The sequence below is a fragment of the Biomphalaria glabrata genome, chromosome 3 (genome assembly GCF_947242115.1).
Source record: "Biomphalaria glabrata chromosome 3, xgBioGlab47.1, whole genome shotgun sequence".
NCBI lineage: Eukaryota > Metazoa > Mollusca > Gastropoda > Planorbidae > Biomphalaria > Biomphalaria glabrata.
In genome coordinates, this window is record NC_074713.1 from 5,963,757 (window position 1) to 5,983,343 (window position 19,587).

Genomic DNA, 19,587 nt, shown 5'->3' on the forward strand with positions numbered 1-19,587 from the left:
AATGACCAACTGCCTTTACTTTTCCCCAACTAATGTTAGGTATTCATTAGAGCTGGTTGGACTCAGAGGCGCCCAAAGATCCTGAAATTAAAAATCTTAGTCTTCACCAGGATTTGAACCCAGGACCTCTGGTTCAGAAGCCAAGGGCTTTACTGCTAAGCCACCATGCCTTCAAATCATTAGGGATAACTTTAGTATAAATGATTAAAGGACTATTGAAAACTTTCTTTCTCTCATAAATGTATTAATTGATCCACTTAATGTATTATCTTATAAATAACAGATGCTAATTTAAAAAAGAATAATTATGTCCTATGCTTATCCCTGTATCAATCTAGTCAGGCATGCTAATCAGTCACTGCCAAGTGGGTTGTTTTCCTGGCTGATTCAGGCAACCCTTTTCTTGCTCTAATAGTACTAGAGAAGAAATTGATATATGATAATTGATATGATTTGAAAAGTTTTGAAATGTTAATTTTAATTTTATTTTTTGGCTTAGAAAAATACAAATGAAAAGAATAAAGATAAGAGCAAACCCAAAGAAACTCAGCGTGATAGATCATCATCTTCTTCATCCTCATCCTCATCATCTGAAGATGAACAAAAAACTGAAGATGAGAAAAAGAAAGAAGAAAAGAAAAAAGAGGACGAACAAAAGGCTAAACAGGAGAAGGATGATAAACAGAAAGGTGAAGCTAAAAAGCAGCAAGCAAAGACAAAAGAAGAGACAAAAAAGAAAAGAGATCAATCTTCTTCCTCTAGTGATTCTGATGAAGGGAAGAAGAAAGAAGATAAAACTGTGAAAATTGAAAATAAGAAAACCAAAGATGATGTGAAAAAAAGTTTAAACAAAGATAAAAGAGAAGGTCAAAAGGCTGATAAGAGAGATCATTCATCATCTTCAAGTGACTCAGACAGTGATAAAAAGAAGTCCGCTCAGAAAAAGGAGGAGGCCAAAAAATTCCAAGACAAGAGTCCTAGGAAAGCAGTTGACGCAAAGACACCAAGACAAGAAGTGAAGCCTAAGAAAGAAGTGAAGAAAAAGGAAGATAAAGATGACAAGTCTTCATCATCCTCTGAGTCATCTGATGATGAAAAAAAGACTAAACCCACCAAAGCTAAAGGAAAGCCTCCACAAAAAGAAGCCTTGAAAAAAGACTCACAGAAGCCGAAACAAGAAGGGGGTGAGAAAGAAACAAAACAGAAGAAAGAAGTTAAAAAAACAACAAAGTCTGAGTCCTCCTCCTCTGATGAATCTGATGATGAAAAGAAAAAAAACACTGAAAAAAAAGTCACCATAACAAAAGTTCAAGTACAGAGTAAGTCAAAAACAGACTCCAAAGATTCACCAAGAGCTAAACGACAAGTTAAAAAAGATACGAGAAATAAGAAACCAACTAAAGATGATTCCTCTTCTTCAGATGACTCTGACGATGGAAAAAAAAAGAAGACTGAGAAAAAAGTTGAGGTTGTTAAATCTCAAGAAAAAACTGTCAAGAAAGAACCCCCAAAGAAAGTTGAAAAGAAACCAACTAAAGATGACTCCTCTTCCTCAGATGACTCTGACGATGGAAAAAAAAAGAAGACTGAGAAAAAAGTTGAGGTTGTTAAATCTCAAGAAAAAACTGTCAAGAAAGAACCCCCAAAGAAAGTTGAAAAGAAACCAACTAAAGATGACTCCTCTTCTTCAGATGACTCTGACAATGGAAAAAAAAAGAAGACAGAGAAAAAAGTTGAGGTTGTTAAATCTCAAGAAAAAACGGTCAAAAAAGAACCTCCAAAGAAAGTTGAAAGCATGAAAAAGGAAGTGAAAGGAAAGAAAGAACCACAGAAAAAAGACAAGAAAGATGAATCATCTAGTTCATCCGATGATGATGATGATAAGAGAAAGAAGACTGAAAGTAAAAAACCAGTAAGTAAAAGTCCAGAGAAAGCTGTTAAAAAAGAAAGTGATCAGAAGCAGAAAGCTGGTGATGGGGCCAAAAAAGATGTGAAAGAAGCAAAAACTTCCAAAGTAAAAGACAAAAAGAGAGATGATGACTCATCGTCATCCTCATCAGATGATGAAAAAGGTAAAAAAGACAAAGAAAAGCAAGAAATCAAGGGACAAGAAAATAAAAAGAAAGAGGAGAAAAAAGATGATAAAGATAAAAAAGAAGTAAAGAAAGAAGAAAAAAAGGATGAGGACAAAATCAATGAAAATGATGAAGATGCAGTGAAATTGTACAAAGCCATGAAAGGACTTGGAACAAAAGAAGATGTAATAATTGAGGTCATTGTCAGGAACTCTAACTCTCAGAGACAAACATTGAAGAAAAGATATGAAGAGCTCTATAAGAAGGTAGATAATAAATTTCCTTTGCAATCAAAGTTTTAAAAAATGCTAATAAAAACAAACTCATTCTTGAAAAAGTTTGAGTTTAGAAAGGGCATTATTAAATAAAATTTTGTAGCTTATTAAATGTAAAAAAAAAAAAACATAGCAATAAAATGACATAATCATTCCTATTTTATTATTCTCTTTGAAAAAAAAAAAGGTGTTATAAATAAATATAGTGTCTGTTTCTTTGTTTGTTAGCTTTGACCAGCTAAATAAATATGAGACATAAGTGGAGTGAAACAATGTTTGTTTTCCAGTAGCTAGATCCAGATGTAAGATTACAAAACTAAGAATGCCATGCCAATTAAGTGGAATTGAATGCCAATTGAATGTGGAATAATGTAGCAAATTTAATTTATATCCATTTGTATTTTAAAACTTGGTTGGATTTTCCTTCACATGTTTAAAAGCCAGTATGAATGAAAAATTTATGACCTGTATATATCATTGAAAAAAAAAAAATAGGATGGTATTTATAAAATTTTAACTTTTAAAAAAAAAAAAGATAAAGAATTTTGGGGATAATTTTTTTTTAAACATTTGAGTCCTAGGTCTAAATCTTAGTATGATTTATAAAGCACATCAACTGATGTATCAACTAAATCACAAGAATATTTCAACTGTTACAGGAGCTAGTCAAAGATTTGGACTCAGAACTTAGTGGGGACTTTAAAGAGACCATTTTGTCTTTGATGATGATGCCTGCAGATCTTGATGCATACTCTCTAAACAAAGCCATGAAAGGTTTGGGCACAGATGAAGCTACTCTCATAGACATTATTTGCATCAAAACACCAGCAGAACTGGAGGAAATCAAAAAGATTTATAAAAAAGGTTAGTGTCATATGATAGATACATCCCCCTTATAGGATAGGTATGCTAAAGCAGATCTTTTTTTGGCAAGCTTAAAGGTGGATGGAGTAGCAGAGGTGCCCTCGGAAGGACAGTAAGTCTCAGATGTCAGTCTGTTCTTGGAGGTGTCTTAGAGGAAAACAGCTGGCAGCTAATGGCTTCTGAAAGAGACAGCTGCAGAACCTTAACTAATGTCATGCCAAAGACAGGCTTAAACACCTTTGTCTACACCCAAAAATAGACAAAATATGCAGGTCACAACTGGGTCTGCTTAGTCATGTGAAATCTGCACTCATTCTTAATCATCCAACTTGAAAACAATACCTTTATTTATTTATCACTTGAGGAGAAATAAAGAAACAGTTGTTTTCTTAATCCAAACAAATGGGTATACAGATTGGTTTGAAATTATTTGACATAAGCATCATCTTTAAAGTATGTAACATAAACTAATTACAAAACAAAAACATTTTATATACCATACTCATTTTTGATAATGATTGGATCTTTGTAAACCAATTTTTTTTTTTAGAAATATATCAACATGATTTTACACAAAAAACCACAGCAAAATAAGTTGCCTCATGTTTATAAAATACATACAAGTGTTTCCATCAGCTTTCGTCTCACTTTTTAAATAAATCTAGTTGCTATTGCTAGTAGGGTCTTTATGTATATAAATTGGAGCTTTGTAAACCAATTTTTTTTTTAGAAATATTACAACATGATTTTACACAAAAAAAAAAACACAGCAAAATAAGTTGCCTCTTGTTTATAAAATACATACAAGTGATTCCATCAGCTTTTATCTCACTTTTTAAATAAATCTAGTTGCTATTGCTAGTAGGGTCTTTATGTATATAAATATATTGAATCTATTGAATGTAAAATTATTCTCAAACTAATGGTTCTGTATTGTGCCAAAAAAAAAATTAAAAATATTAATATATTTATATTTCTCAAATGATTCATGAATTATAGAATGTTTAAAAAACAAAAAATTAATTATATATTTATAAGAACGTTACTAGCTTTGCAAAAACCTTAAAAGATGAGTAAAAGTGAGAATATTTTTAGTACATCGAACATTCAGCTCTAGTAACATGCATGATATATAAGTTATTTGACCTTTATGGTTATATTTGAAAAATAAAGTGTCAGTTAACATTCAGCTCTAGTAACATGCATGATATATAAGTTATTTGACCTTTATGGTTATATGTGAAAAATAAAGTATCAGTTAAAGGATAGTAATTTTCAATGAAATGTATCATTTCTGTGCTCTCCACTCACACTTAGAGTATGGCCAAGAGTTGGAAGCCAGCGTAGCTAAAGAAACAAGTGGAGACTTGAAAGACATTCTCTTGCAGAGATTAAAGGGACATAAAGACAATAAAGAAGCAGATAAAAAAGATAAAGGAAAACGCTCCAAGGGTGATAAAGACAAAGCTAAAGTTGATCAACAAAAAGCAGAGAATGATGCTAAAGCTCTACATGAGGTCTGCCTGTTGATATAATAATAATAATAATAATTTTATTTATAAAGTACTGTTAACAAACAAAATGTAGGCTCAAGGTGCTGATATCATCTCTTTAACATTTCATTGCCTAGTATTCCACTTCATATTTAGGCATAAACTGTCATAACTGTCTTGTCATCCTGTAAATATTTCAAATATTTTTCTTAACAAGTAACTCTACTAGTAGTCTTTTTTTTTTGGTTAGTTTACTAGGTGAACGTCTGAATGTATAATCTAAAGTTTACTTGTATAGTTGTATTTCAATGAATGAGAGACTGAAGTGTTAGAGAGATGGCACTTGGTAGGTAGTTTGTGATGCCATAAATAAAGAATAAAGTTTGTGTCCTAAGAGAGAGTTCTCTAGTGCTTTGTATAGGTTTTAATTGAGCTTATAGCAGGACTGTAACAATATTGGGAAGAAAATGTGTCTACATAGTTTCAATATTAGAATAGCTGTAACAGTTATGAACATGAACTGGATTGTTGTTGTTTTTTTTCAGAATCCATCAACTGATAAAGTGAAACTTCTTTTTCAAGAAAGTCAGGATCAGATTACAGCTACATCTGATGCTCATAATAAGGTGCAGTATAATAGTAATTCTCTCAAAAGAACACATAGTCGAATCTAAAACTAAACTGACTTGTTCTCAGTCAACAGGGGAATGAAAAAAAAAAAGAATTAAGAGTTCCTGTTTCCACTTACTGCACTTCAAACTTTGATGGCCTTGTTTTTTGTTTTTTTTTCAGCTGTACAATGAAGATATAACTGAGTCCATTAAGAAAGCTTGTTCTGGAGATACAGAGATTGCTTATCTAACTTTATGTATGTATTTTATTTTTTAGTTACATTTTTTCTATAAAAAAAGAAATAGATCTACTATGATCTACTTAATGGTCAATGTGCAAAATGTTTCGTACTGTTTTGAGCATCAAGATTTATATTAGGGAAAAAATTCTTTTACTTTTTAAACTGACTCAGATTCATAAAGCACTATGTAAATGTTGAAACTCGATAACATACTTCTGACTACTATAGTCAAATAATCATGTTTGTTCATTTTCATAATAAATCTATAGTCTAAGTCTAATTTTAGATAGAAGTTATAACTGCATACATTTATTAATGAGTTTACAATATATATCATTCATGTGGATGGCTGCCTTGTCCTGTGGTATGCACTTTAAGCTGTTGTTATGGTGTTCCCAAGATCAAACCTTGCCCACTTCTAGCCCCTGCAGGAGATTTAGACTAGGACAAAGAAATCTTCCTTTTTGAAGGAATGTCAAGAACTTATAGAACAAAAACATTCATGTCACTCTTTTAAAAAAAAATTGTGTACTTTTTTACATGATTATTATTATTTTTTATATATACATATATAATACTTTTTTTTTCCTGATTTCAATTTATTTAAACTTGACTTGAAATGACTTTCTAGTTCATGCATACATAACTAATTTAATAAGAAAAATTGTGTAAACTTAATCTTGCAGTGAAATCCCAGGGAGACCAATCTGAACTGTATGCAGATAGACTGAACTCTTCTGTTAAAGGTCTAGGAACCAATGATTCTCAGCTTATTAGGATACTTGTTTCTACTTCAGAGGTGAGTTTGTCAGCATTAATATAATTTTGTCCTTGTGTTATAAAATTCTTAGCCAGTTGACCTGATGATCTCCTATAAAATTCACTATTTCCTGTTTCTTTGTTCATTTGCTTTTTTAAAATTGTTTTTATTTTCTTTTACATGTTTCAAATGTTCCTTCAAAATTAAAGATAATTTCTTCTTACCTCAAACCTCCTGTAGCATGGTGGGAGGTGGCATTGGGCAAAGATGGAAATTAGGACCATTTCCTGATTTGTCCTCAGGAGGGACTCCTGAAGCCTTTTCCATGTTTGAGTATAGCTCCAAGGCAGCAGAGGTTTGAATTCAAGAGTTTTCCTTCCCCTAGGTAGCCAGCCCCTCCTGCCCAAAGCTTACTGGTTTAGGTGCCAGCTATTAATCTTTGTCCCTTCTTCATACGTGAAGGCCAGGGGTTGGACTGCTTGTCAGTAGCTATTGAGACACTTGCAATTAGAGGCATGTTTTAGGTACTTAAGTGCTTATATCCATTACCACTTCTGACAAAGCAACCTTAAGGAACCTTCTCTTCTTCTAGTACAGCGGTTCTCAACCTTTTTAGCTTTGCGACCACCTAATACTAATTTCCATTAGGCGGCGACCCAACCATAATTTTTTTTGTTCTTTAGCTTAGGTAAATGTGATTTAGCTAGTGATAAATTTTCTTCATGACGTGATTACCTCTTCTCCATTGACAATTTTCATCCCGTAATTGCGTTATGATGCATTTCATGGACAGTAATTTCATTTGTTGAAAAAGTATTCTGCAACAACAAAGATGTGGTCCGCAACAAATATTTTCGAATAGAAAAGTAACTACCAATAAAAAATCATGTATACATTCAATGATGACACATTCACTTAATGTATCATTCGTATCCGATGGCTTAGATCTTTGTTATTCCCACTATTTATTTTTGAGACTAGACTTCCTATGAAAAAAGCCATCCCCTCAAGGGGGATGCGACCCACATGTTGAGAACCCCTGCCCCTGTTATGTACACATGTTCTTTTTTATCTTCCTTTGCATCTACTTGGCTGTTCCAATCTAAGGTCTGTCTATCTTTGTTAATGGCATCTTTTCTTAGGCTGTGACCAATCCATTTCCATTTTATTTCTAAGATCTGTATCTCTACATTTTTCTGTTCACATATCTTGAGTTTGGTGTTTTTTACTTTGCCTTCATCTGTTGATTAAGGTCTGTATGGTAGGACTTTCTTGACATAAAAGTTTACATTCTATTTACATGTATACTTCTATAATTTTGTTTCATTTTTACAGTCAAGTCTACCAGCTATCAAAGGACACTACCAACAACTCTATGGTCGCTCCTTGAAAAAAGATGTTGAGGATGACACCAGTGGAGACTACAAGAAAACATTGGTCAAGATTATTGATAAAGTTGGTGAGGAGAAACCTAAACCCAAGAAACAGGAAGTACCAAAGGAAAAAGCTAAAGATAAAAGCTCAGAGAAGAAAGTTGTGGAAGAGGAGAAAACTGCTAACTTGAAAGCAAAAAATGTTCAGTTCATTGAGAAAGAGGGAAAAAAAGAAGTGAAGAAAGAGGAAGAGAAGAAGGAGAAAAAAGATGTTAAGAAAGAAGAAAAGAAAGAGGAGAAAAAAGATGTTAAGAAAGAAGAAAAGAAAGAGGAGAAAAAAGAAGTGAAGAAAGATGAAAAAAAAGAAGTGAAGAAAGAAGAAAAGAAAGAGGAGAAAAAAGAAGTGAAGAAAGAAGAAAAGAAAGAGGAGAAAAAAGAAGTGAAGAAAGAAGAGAAAAAGGATGATGACAAAATCAATGAAAATGATGAAGATGCAGTGAAATTGTACAAAGCCATGAAGGGACTTGGAACAAAAGAAGATGTAATAATTGAGGTCATTGTCAGGAACTCTAACTCTCAGAGACAAACATTGAAGAAAAGATACAATGAGCTGTACAAAAAAGTGAGTATAAGATATTTTATTATTTAGTTATTTATGCTTAGAATGCTCTAGAATTTTATCTTAAACGTAAAAAAAAAAACAAATCTTAGAAGGATATTAAAAATGAATAAAAATGTTTAATCTTTTTATTTGTCTAATTAATTAATTAAAATACGCAAATTCGCATTCAATCATGGACACTTTTCAAAGGATCTAGTCAAGGACCTAGAGTCTGAACTCAGCGGAGACTTTAAAGAAACAATTCTGGCACTAATGTATTCCCCTGTAGACTATGATGCCTATGCTCTCAGCAAGGCAATGAAAGGTTTGGGCACAGATGAAGGTCTTCTGATCAGCATCATATGTACAAAAACACCCGCTGAACTGGAAGAAATCAAAAAAGTTTTTAAGAAAGGTGAGAACACAACATAAAATATTGTTATGCTAATAATTAATAATGCTAATAAAATGAGAAGAGAAAAATTAATTAATTCTTATTAGCTGTATACCCAGATTAAACATTCCCATTTGTAAATTTTTTATATTAAATGTGCTTCTCGTTAATACAATATATCTGATATTTAACTTTTTTTTTGTTCATACATTTTAGAATGTTAACATATTTTAAAACTTTTTTTTAAAGAAATAAGTTTCTTGTTATGTCACATGTGAGTCTGACAGGATTGATAGAAATTTCTTATATCTCCCTTTCAGACTATAAGAAAGATTTGGATTCAGCAGTCAAGAAAGAAACAAGTGGAGACCTCCAGGAGATCTTATTGCAGAGGCTCTCTGGGAAGTCAGAAAAAGGCTCTGGAGACAAAGAGAAAGCAGAAAAAGATGCAACACTCTTACATGAAGTAAGCATTTTGTTATCATGAACAATAAGTGTTTGGTTTTTATACTTTGTCTCTATAAAGATGATTTCATGACATGATGATTTAAATTAATACGAATTTTCATTCACAGAATCTCTCAGCCTCTGTGGTCAAGTCTATTTTCAAAAATGGCCCAGCTCATTATAAGGCTACATCAGAAGCACATAAACAGGTATGGCTTAACTAATATTTTCCTACATAGACCTTGAGAAAATTGTTTGTATTTTTCTGTTGTTTTTATTTATCTATTTTTCTTACAACATATTTTTAACCCATTGTATTCTGTTGAATGTATTTCTAGCTCTTTGCTGAAGACATCTGTGAGTCCATCAAGAAAGCCTGTGCTGGGGATGCAGAGTCAGCTTATTTAGCTCTAAGTAAGAAGTTATCTACTAACTACTTTCTGCAGTCATTGTGGTTTGAGTAGCTACTATAGCATAATTCATTATGACACTGGCCCATAATCATAAATTGTATTTATCATAAGTACAATCGGGTAAATTGAACCTGCAAGACAAAAAAGAAATGTCCAAAACTATGGAACATTGATCTGTCACAGTGGCAACAATTAATTAGAGCCTAGAACACAGTAACTAATCAGGTTGACTTTTTCTGAATAAAATTTTGTACACAGTAAAATCTATTCAGGAACCAAAAAGGAAATAACATGGTACAGTTCACATTATCCTGTGTCTCCATGTTGGGCCATAGCAATGAATTTTTGCCTTCAGCTTCAATAAAGACTTGTCAAATATTATATAAATTATATCACTGGTCACCCGATTTGCTCCCTGGACTGTCGTTCAAATTTATTGATTTATTAGAAAATTTATTAGAAAAATATTACTTAAGAAAAACATTCTTAACAAAGATAAAAATAACATAAAAAGAACTTTTGGTCATGATGATTTTAACCTTATACTATCACAATGAAGATTTTAAAAATCCAATTCCAAAAACAGACACAAGAACATTTTTGTTCATTGAATTCAATCCAACTTTTGATGTAATGCTTGAGTGAGACTGGTATGAAAATGTATTTTTTTTTTGCTATCGTTATCTTTTGTTGTGTGTAATGCACAATTGTAATTCAGATTTCTCAAGGATAACAAAGATATATTATTCCTGTTTTTATTAAAAGAACAAGTCACTTACAATACCAGTATGCGTGAAGGGCATGCTTGGTCATTTTTTTGTATCCATTATACACTTCATTCACTTAAAACTGTTTGATTTTTCCTTAGTGAAATCACAAGAGGAACCTTCTGCTCATTTTGCTGAATGTTTAAACAAATCTATGAAAGGCATTGGTACAAATGATTCTCAACTTATTTATATTCTTGTTTCAAGATCCGAGGTATGCAAATGGCTTCCATTGAATGCCTTTTTTTTATTTCCTTAATAATAATCTTATTTGAAATATATGCCTTTAAGTAGTGTTTTAAATTTGTATGCAGTAGATTACTATTTATGTATAATTGTGTGGTTTAAATGAATGACATAAAATATTAAATATGGAAGCATATTGGGCAATAAGCATAACTCTAGGTACACAATTTTAGAATGATTTGAAAAATGAATAGAATAGCACTTATTTCTTCGAGGCATGGTTGCTGAGCAGTAAAGTGCTTGGTTTCCAAACCGGGGGTCCTTGGTTCGAATCCTAGTGATAACTGGGATTTTTAATTTTGGGATCTTTGTATGCCTTTGAGTCCATCCAGCTCTAATAGATACCTGACATTAGTTGTGGAAAAGTAAATGTGATTGGTCATTGAACTGGCCACATGATACTTTGTTAACCTTAGGCCACAAAAACAGATGACCTTTACATCATCTGCCCTATAGACCGCAAGGTATGAAAGGGGAACTACTTTTTTTTTTAACTTAGATCTTCACACAAAGAGAATGTTTTGATGTTTACACTAATAAGAAAATAATTTTAAAACTTTACACTTATATATTCAAATAAAAGAGATTGGTTTACCAACACAAATAAACATATTTGACTTTTGAACAGTTAATTTCACTTTCTTTTAATTCTTTTCAGTTGGACCTTCCAGCAATCAAAGGTCACTATCAACAACTATATGGTCATTCCTTGAAGAAAGATGTTGAAGGTGACACCAGTGGAGACTACAAGAAAACTTTGGTCAAGATCATTGATAAAGTGGGTGAACAGAAACCTGCTGCCAAGGCAAAGGCGCCAGCTAAGGAGAGAGCTAGATCCCAAAGTCCTGCCAAAGGTGTCTTGATCATGGAGAAGTCCAAAGATGTTCATGGCAAGCAGGAGAGAAAGGAGGAAAAGCCAGTTGTAAAAGAAGAAAAAAACACTGTGTCTCAAGCCAAGAATGTGGATCACAAACAAGTCAAGAAAGAAGAAAAGAAAGAGGAGAAAAAAGATGTTAAGAAAGAAGAAAAGAAAGAGGAGAAAAAAGATGTTAAGAAAGAAGAAAAGAAAGAGGAGAAAAAAGATGTTAAGAAAGAAGAAAAGAAAGAGGAGAAAAAAGATGTTAAGAAAGAAGAAAAGAAAGAGGAGAAAAAAGATGTTAAGAAAGAAGAAAAGAAGGAAACAAAGAAAGAGGAGAAAAAAGAGGATGATAAAATCAATGAAAATGATGAGGATGCAGTGAAATTGTACAAAGCCATGAAAGGACTTGGAACAAAAGAAGATGTAATAATTGAGGTCATTGTCAGGAACTCTAACTCTCAGAGACAAACATTGAAGAAAAGATATGAAGAGCTCTATAAGAAGGTATTTACTTTTCCTTTCACTTTACTGATAAAAGAATATAGAGCAAGTTTCACTCCATTTTTGTTTCTGCTTCTGTCTCTTTCATTGTATCCTGAGTATCTGGTAATAAATACTTTTACCATTTGATTTGTTGGAGTTCTTACTAAGTAGCCAAACTAGTTTATTGTTTGAGTCATAAATTTGGTTAGTGGTAAGGCATCTTATTAAATGATGTTTATTGTTCATATTTTATACACTAATTCTGCTGTTTTATTTTATTTTTGTCAGTTGAGGGATTAACTGAAGATAAGATAATTTCTATTGATCCATTCTAATGGAAATTCAGTTTGACTACAATTGACAAGCTCAGTGAAACTACTGTTCAAAAACAATATTGATTAAAAATTTGAACAACATTCACACACAAAAACACATACACATTCACAACCAGCGCTTTATGAATTTGACTTCTATGTACTTCTTGATGACGACAGCTGATCTTGAAGGCAGATTTAATAAGATGGCTTTGTTTCATTGCTTACTTTAGAATACCTCAAGGTTGTTAGTTTTCTTGTAGTGCAGTATGATTGCTATCTGTTGTCTGTTTTCTATCACTTTGGCAAGTCATTTGTTAGCTGCATAGAAGATTCTGGCAGGTAGTTTTGTATTGTAGGTTTTTATTTAGTAAAGCATGAACATCATTGTAAGTTTCTTCAAATGTTTGGTTGCTTTATATTAGATGCTTTTTAACTTAATTTACTCATTTAAATTTTCACTACGAAAATGTTCCTATACAGGATCTGGTGAAAGATTTAGACTCTGAACTAAGTGGTGATTTCAAAGACACAATTTTAGCCCTGATGATGCCTCCCCTTGATTTTGATGCCTACTCCCTAAATAAATCAATGAAAGGTCTTGGAACAGATGAAGCTACTCTAGTAGATATCATTTGCACAAAGAACAATGATGAATTAAAAGAGATTTCTAAAATCTACAAGAAAGGTGTGTAACTATTGTATATGCTCAATAAATAGATTCATTAAATTAGCATATACAATGCAGACATACATAAAGTAAAGGCAACTAATATTTTTTCTAAAAATGATGAAGCTACTTGAAATATATTCAACAACTTTAGCTCTAAATATAGTCAGTTCACACAATAGAGGTGTTAAAAGTAATTCAGTTCAAAAACTGTTTCTATCTGTTTTATCCAAAGTAGAGTATGAGGTACTGGATGAGGACTTCAAATGTGCAAATCACAACAAAGTTTCTATAATCTAATATTCTTTAGGGAGAGAACGTTTTACAATGATATTATGTAGCCATCATAAAACAAAATGCTTGAATTAGTGTTGGGGAAAAAAATTGGGTTAAAAGTAAAAGTGTGAACTCAATGCTTAAAACATCTTTCTATTAATTACATTCCAGAATATAAAACTGACTTAGAATCTGCTGTAAAGAAAGAAACCAGTGGAGACTTAAAAGATCTTCTGCTATTGAAGCTAAGTGGAAAACAAGAGAAAGATTCCAAGACAGATCAAACAAAAGCTGAAACTCTGGCTAAAGTTCTGCATGAAGTTTGTTTTATATAATACACAATAATTGTATTTTTAGAATTATATTTAAGATCTTAGTGGTAGTTCACAAATCATGAGAAGCATTATAATATTTAAAAAAAAAACATTATTTTTACTTTATGAGGGTAACTGTATAATTTATAGAAAAATTTTTTAGACAGCTTAATTTTTTTTTTCATCTTAGAGAAGTTAATAACATAGAACTAAAAGAAAAGGTTCAAGATGTCTTTTTATTTTAGTTTCAATTATTTTTTTGTTATAACCTCAAAAGGGTGTATTTTTACTACAGTAAAGAATTTACTTTCTCACTGACCTGCATTTTGTGTACTCAAAATAAACTCTACATCTTTCAGACACCACAGGCTGCAACTGTCAAAGAACTGTTTAAGAGTGGTCCAGCTCAGATTGCAGCAACTGCTGCAGCTCACAGACAGGTAATGGAAGGTTTTGATTTAGGTTCTAGGCGTAGGAAACAAAAACTCAAGATTTCAATCTGCTAATGTTTTGTTCTTTCAGTTGTATGATCAAGACATCACTGAGTCAATAAAGAAAGCCAAGTGTGGAGAAGCTGAGCAAGCCTACATTGCACTATGTGAGGAACTAGAATACATTAAAATACAGCTACACTATTTAATAAGAAAACGTTTTACTTGGTTTGGTTCATATCTAAACAGTTTTAATGCCTGACATTGATACTTCTTCGTAAACAATGGTTCTTTTTTTTGTTTTGTTTTTTCAGTAAAGTTCCCAGAAAATCCAGCCAGTTATTTAGCTGAAAGATTAAATAGTTCTATGAAAGGTCTTGGCACAAGGGACACACAGTTGATAAGAATACTTGTCTCTAATTCTGAGGTAAACTTCAACTTTTATGTATAGAGGTTACTATCATAAATGAGATGATTTTATTTTATTTTAATTTTATTTATAACAGCTTTATCTTATTCAGTAGCATAGCTAGGAATTCGCCATCATTTGGGGGCTTGACCTCTTTAGGGGCCCTGCATTTTGATATTTGACATCCTGACATAAGATAATGTCATAATATTTAATGTTAAAAAAAATTTTCGGGCACTAATTTGGTGGCCTGGGGGGATTTTAGAATTATCCACTCCATAGCTATGCCACTGCTTTTATTTAAACTTATTTTGAGCACAAACATAGTTTATTAATATACATTATATGTTGACTACTTACAATTGTTTCAGTCTCAACTTCCCGCCATCAAAGGTTTCTACCAACAGCTTTATGGTCACTCCTTGAAGAAAGATGTTGAGGGCGACACAAGTGGAGACTACAGAAAAACTCTAATCAAGATTATTGATAAAGTTGGGGAACAGAAGCCGCCTGATAAGAAAAAGGAAGTGAAGCAAGAGAAACCAGTGCAGAAAACTGCAGCAGCACAGCCTGTTAAGGTTGAGAAATCTAAAGATGTCCAAGCTAAACAAGAAAGCAAAAAGGAAGAAAAGAAAGAGGAGAAAAAAGAAGTGAAGAAAGAAGAAAAGAAAGAGGAGAAAAAAGAAGTGAAGAAAGAAGAAAAGAAAGAGGAGAAAAAAGAAGTGAAGAAAGAAGAAAAGAAAGAGGAGAAAAAAGAAGTAAAGAAAGAAGAAAAGAAAGAGGAGAAAAAAGATGTTAAGAAAGAAGAAAAGAAAGAGGAGAAAAAAGAAGAAAAGAAAGAAGAAAAAAAGGATGATGACAAAATCAATGAAAATGATGAAGATGCAGTGAAATTGTACAAAGCCATGAAGGGACTTGGAACAAAAGAAGATGTAATAATTGAGGTCATTGTCAGGAACTCTAACTCTCAGAGACAAACATTGAAGAAAAGATACAATGAGCTTTACAAAAAAGTGAGTATCATCTGTTTTATTATTTACTAAAAGAAAAGAGATTTATCTACAAAAATAGATCTATTTCTCCATCAATTGTTAGCACTAAGTCAAAATCTATTAACTATCTTTTGTCACTGCTGTCACCATGTTAACTTTGATATTAACACTTTTGTTGGATAGAGCAAAACAAATACTAATCCTTATTAATCCACCCTCAGGAATAAAAAAAAAAGGGGGCTATACCCTTTTATTTCATGATACATATAAACTTTAATCATTCTGAATATAATTTTTTTTAGAAATAATGATTTACTATGATGTTAAAGCTTTTTCTTGTAAGTAATCTAAACGGTAACAGATCTTGTGTGGTGCCCCAACAGTTCAACAGACTAAGGGATAGATGAAGGGAGGAATGTAAATGCATATATAAATAACACATATTTTAACTACAAACTATTGCACATAACCAATAACTTATTTATAACATGTTTATTATTTTCATTTTAAAAAATCTGTCAAACCTCTCCCAACAGGATCTTGTGAAAGATCTAGACTCTGAACTAAGTGGGGATTTCAAAGAAACCATTCTGGGTCTTATGATGACACCAGTTGAATTTGATGCTTACATTCTGAACAAAGCCATGAAAGGGATAGGAACAGATGAATCTGTTTTGACTGCTATCATTTGTTCTAGAACCACAGCCGAGCTACAAGAAATCAATAAAGTCTTCAAAAAATGTAATTATGCTTCTCAAATTTTAATGTTTTTCTTAATAGAAAGGAAACACTTGCAAAATAGTTATTACTCTTGCATACGTCTTGTTATGACTGAATACCACTCATCTTATGTTTACTTATTCACTATTTCTTAGACTGTTTTTACATTGGTACTCATTAAAATTTAAAAACTAAGATCTAAATGACACTGATTATCATGACTTTAAAGTAATCAGTTCATCTTTCATCAGAAATTAATACATCAGTATGATGGTAGCTGTTTTATGATGGTAGCTGTTTTATCATATTGCATTGCTTAGGTTCGGGTGGGAGAAGGGACCCATTAACCTTAGTTGGATATCATTCCAGGCAAAGGAAAACTCTTAATCCAAATCTCTGCCTAAGCTAAACCCAAACATGGAAATGTTTTGGAAGTCAACCCTGAGAAAAATCATGAGCCAGTGATCCGTAGGCAGCTTGTATCACACTGCACTACACTCTGGCACACCCTGCAGTGTTGATGACTCCAAACTGTATTGGCCATGGTTTTTTATTTGGACCCAAAATTTGCATGGAGAGAGGGAGTAACACTGGCTGAGGGGCAAAATTACAACCATGGCCAATACCCAAGCTATCATTTCATTCTCTACTAGATGTGCCTTTGTCATCTTATGACTGAATGAGGACAATTCCTATTCATTAATTGCTTAACTTAAATGTAACAAATTATTTTCTCAAGTAAATTTTAAGAAGAGTGTCACATGTCTAGTATTTCAAGCAATTTTCTTTACTTTCTTTAATGTCAGGTTCTGTAAGAGCTAAATGAATTCAAATTTACCCTTAAACTAAAAAAAAAAAAGGCTTTAACTGGGATTCAAACCCTAAACCTCATGGATTTGTAAATTAATCATAAATTCTATCTCTACTTTTCTATACCTAAAATGCTGTTGACATATACTGATGTAAGCTCCTTTGTTCATATTCTACTTACTGCTACTGTAGCTTACAAAAAAGATGTTGATTCAGAAGTAAAAAAAGAGACCAGTGGAGATTACAAAGATATTCTGCTGCAGATTTTAGAGGGGAAGAAAGACAAGGGAGCTAAACTTGACCAGGCTAAAGCTGAAGCAGATGCAAAGGCTCTTCATGATGTAACTTTTTAGTTATTTTTAGCATAATATGCATTCATACAAATTATATCCTAATATTTAATAAAGGTTAAACAATTATTTTTTACTCTAGAGTTAGAAATGTTGACATGGTTTTATATGATGTGGTCTTGACAGCAATAATAATTTATGCTTGCTTTGTTACTAAAGAAAATCAAGCATATAACTTGCAAACAGCACTCTAATATGTAGCTTCATCATAAAATGATCATCTCTTTACAAGTTATATATTTTGTTTAAAGCAACCTTCAGCTGCTACAGCAAAAGAAATCTTTAAGGGAACCTTTGAACAAATCAATGCTACTGCTTCTGCTTACAAGAATGTAAGTTAATGTGTGCACTTAATTATTTTGGACTCAGCATTTAGTCTTTTAGAAGATATGGGTTCTCAAAGGAGTAAGTAATATAACTTTACATTTCATTTGTCACTTGTTTAGCTTTTCAGTGAAGACATTTCAGTTTCTATCAAAAAAGCCGACTGCAAAGATGCAGAAGGTGCTTACCTGGCAATATGTAAGTTGATTTCTTGTTTAATTAAAATTTGATGTATTTTGTTGTATACAAAATATTCAAACTATTTAATGAAAAATAAATAAATTTTACATCACTTTGTTTCAGTAAAATCTCAGGAGAAAGCCAGCTTTTATGCAGAATGTTTAAACAGCGCCATGAAAGGACTTGGCACCAAAGACACGCTTCTAATGAGCATCTTGATTTCAAGATCAGAAGTATGAATATTGGAGTTGTGTAACTTTGTGTTTTTATGTATGCGTATATGAGCATCTGGCTAAGTGACAGTTGAAGTTTCAGTTTGACTGCTGAACTCAAGTTGTAAATTATGCCTCTTGATGAAGCATTTTTTATTCAAAAATTAATTTTAGCTGTTTTGGTGGCATGGAGGCTGAATTGTAGGACACTTGGCTTCTGAACTTAGAGATCTAGGGCTAGAATCCTGGTGAAGACTGTGTTTGAACTTTGGGTTTGTAAGACATCTTTAAGTCGACCCAACTTTAGTGGGTATGGACATACATTGTGGAAGTAAAGGTAGCTAGTTGTAGTGCTGGCTACATGACTCCCTTCTTAAACCATCCGCCATAGAATAAATGAGCTTTACATTGTCTGCACCTATAGATTGCAAGGTCTGAAGAGGGCAGCACAATTATGAGTGTCTGTAAATGACTTTACAACTGAGTGTAATGCTCATGTCATATTAGTATAAAAGCATGTACAAAATCAAAGAGTACAAGTATTCTTTTAAAGTGACATAATAATTTTAAAATATAGGATTTGATAAGATTTGATCTCTGAATTTTTTTATTTTTGATAGCAAGCATATTTTCTTATTTCTTTTCTATTTCTTTATCATTTTTTTCAAATATGATTGTTTTTGGATATACATACCATAACTGTGGAGTTGATGCCCTTTGTTTTAATACATGGCTGGAAAGACTATGTTTAGAAAGCTTCAGAGAAAAAAAAAAAATAATATGTATGTGTTATTTAAATTGATAGTGTTAAATCTTGTTTGAAGTTATGCAGAAACTTATTGACCTTATTAAAAGCATATCTTGTGACGTTGTTTAAAGTTAATGATATCATCAAAACTGACAAACAACCTACATTGTCTCATTAGATATTCTGTTAAGGTATTTAAAAAAATTGTTTTATAATGTTTATTAATAAAAAAAAGTGTAAATGCAGTTTTATTCTTTTAAAATCTGCTACAGGTAATCATTTTCAACATTAAGATTTTTTTTTTTAAATATGGCTTTGCTGAGTTGTTGGTTGTTCACCTTTGGGCCTAAATATTCAATTACACCTTTTATAGATCAATGTGTTACCCAGACTTTTGTTGAACCAATTAAATGTGAATCAGCATGCTATTTTCATACATGAATAATTGATAGCCTATCGATGATCCATTTCTTTTGCTTTTCCTAATTCATTATTATAATGTGACACTAAAATTGGCTTTTACTTTATTTGTCTATCAAGTAAACATTGATAGTGACCTAGATTACTGTCATTTGTACACACTTTTAAAGGACAGGTTAATGTCCCCTTTTCAGACCATGTGATCCATGGGGGCTTACTTAGACTTAGGTCCTCCCGCGCCGTTCGGCGCATTGGGCGGCAAGCTGTCTCCATAATGATCTGTCACTGGCAATGTCTGAAGCCTCCTCCCACCTGGTGTCCACTGTTCTGAGGTCCTCCATGAAGGTGTGTCGCCAGGTAATACGAGGACGTCCCTGTTTGCGCTTTCCTCGTTTTGGCTTCCATGTTATCGCAACTCTTGGTGTGCGTAATTCATTTTGACGTAGAACATGTCCCGCAAACCTCATGCGACGCTCAGTCACAACCTCACTAAGTGTTCGACTCCCAGTTCAGC

At 32.4% G+C, this 19,587-nt stretch overlaps 1 protein-coding gene across 6 annotated transcripts in view; it reads left to right on the top strand.

The window, feature by feature from the left end:
* Positions 1-19,587, top strand: part of LOC106052612 (titin homolog) — a 79,758-nt gene that overhangs the window by 45,945 nt on the left and 14,226 nt on the right. For all 6 annotated transcript variants that reach the window (XR_008776886.1, XM_056023035.1, XM_056023033.1 and 3 more), the window contains 24 exons: positions 500-2,341; positions 3,010-3,214; positions 4,532-4,731; positions 5,253-5,333; positions 5,500-5,575; positions 6,247-6,359; positions 7,656-8,315; positions 8,505-8,709; positions 9,009-9,154; positions 9,264-9,344; positions 9,474-9,549; positions 10,417-10,529; positions 11,220-11,924; positions 12,701-12,905; positions 13,335-13,483; positions 13,837-13,917; positions 14,000-14,075; positions 14,223-14,335; positions 14,689-15,330; positions 15,846-16,050; positions 17,032-17,180; positions 17,441-17,521; positions 17,636-17,711; positions 17,817-17,926. Coding sequence is in view for 5 of the 6 variants with exons in the window: in XM_056023035.1 (XP_055879010.1) it covers positions 500-2,341; positions 3,010-3,214; positions 4,532-4,731; positions 5,253-5,333; positions 5,500-5,575; positions 6,247-6,359; positions 7,656-8,315; positions 8,505-8,709; positions 9,009-9,154; positions 9,264-9,344; positions 9,474-9,549; positions 10,417-10,529; positions 11,220-11,924; positions 12,701-12,905; positions 13,335-13,483; positions 13,837-13,917; positions 14,000-14,075; positions 14,223-14,335; positions 14,689-15,330; positions 15,846-16,050; positions 17,032-17,180; positions 17,441-17,521; positions 17,636-17,711; positions 17,817-17,926 (6,390 nt within the window). In the remaining variant the exon portion in view is untranslated. The remainder of the gene's footprint in view (positions 1-499; positions 2,342-3,009; positions 3,215-4,531; positions 4,732-5,252; positions 5,334-5,499; positions 5,576-6,246; positions 6,360-7,655; positions 8,316-8,504; positions 8,710-9,008; positions 9,155-9,263; positions 9,345-9,473; positions 9,550-10,416; positions 10,530-11,219; positions 11,925-12,700; positions 12,906-13,334; positions 13,484-13,836; positions 13,918-13,999; positions 14,076-14,222; positions 14,336-14,688; positions 15,331-15,845; positions 16,051-17,031; positions 17,181-17,440; positions 17,522-17,635; positions 17,712-17,816; positions 17,927-19,587) is intronic.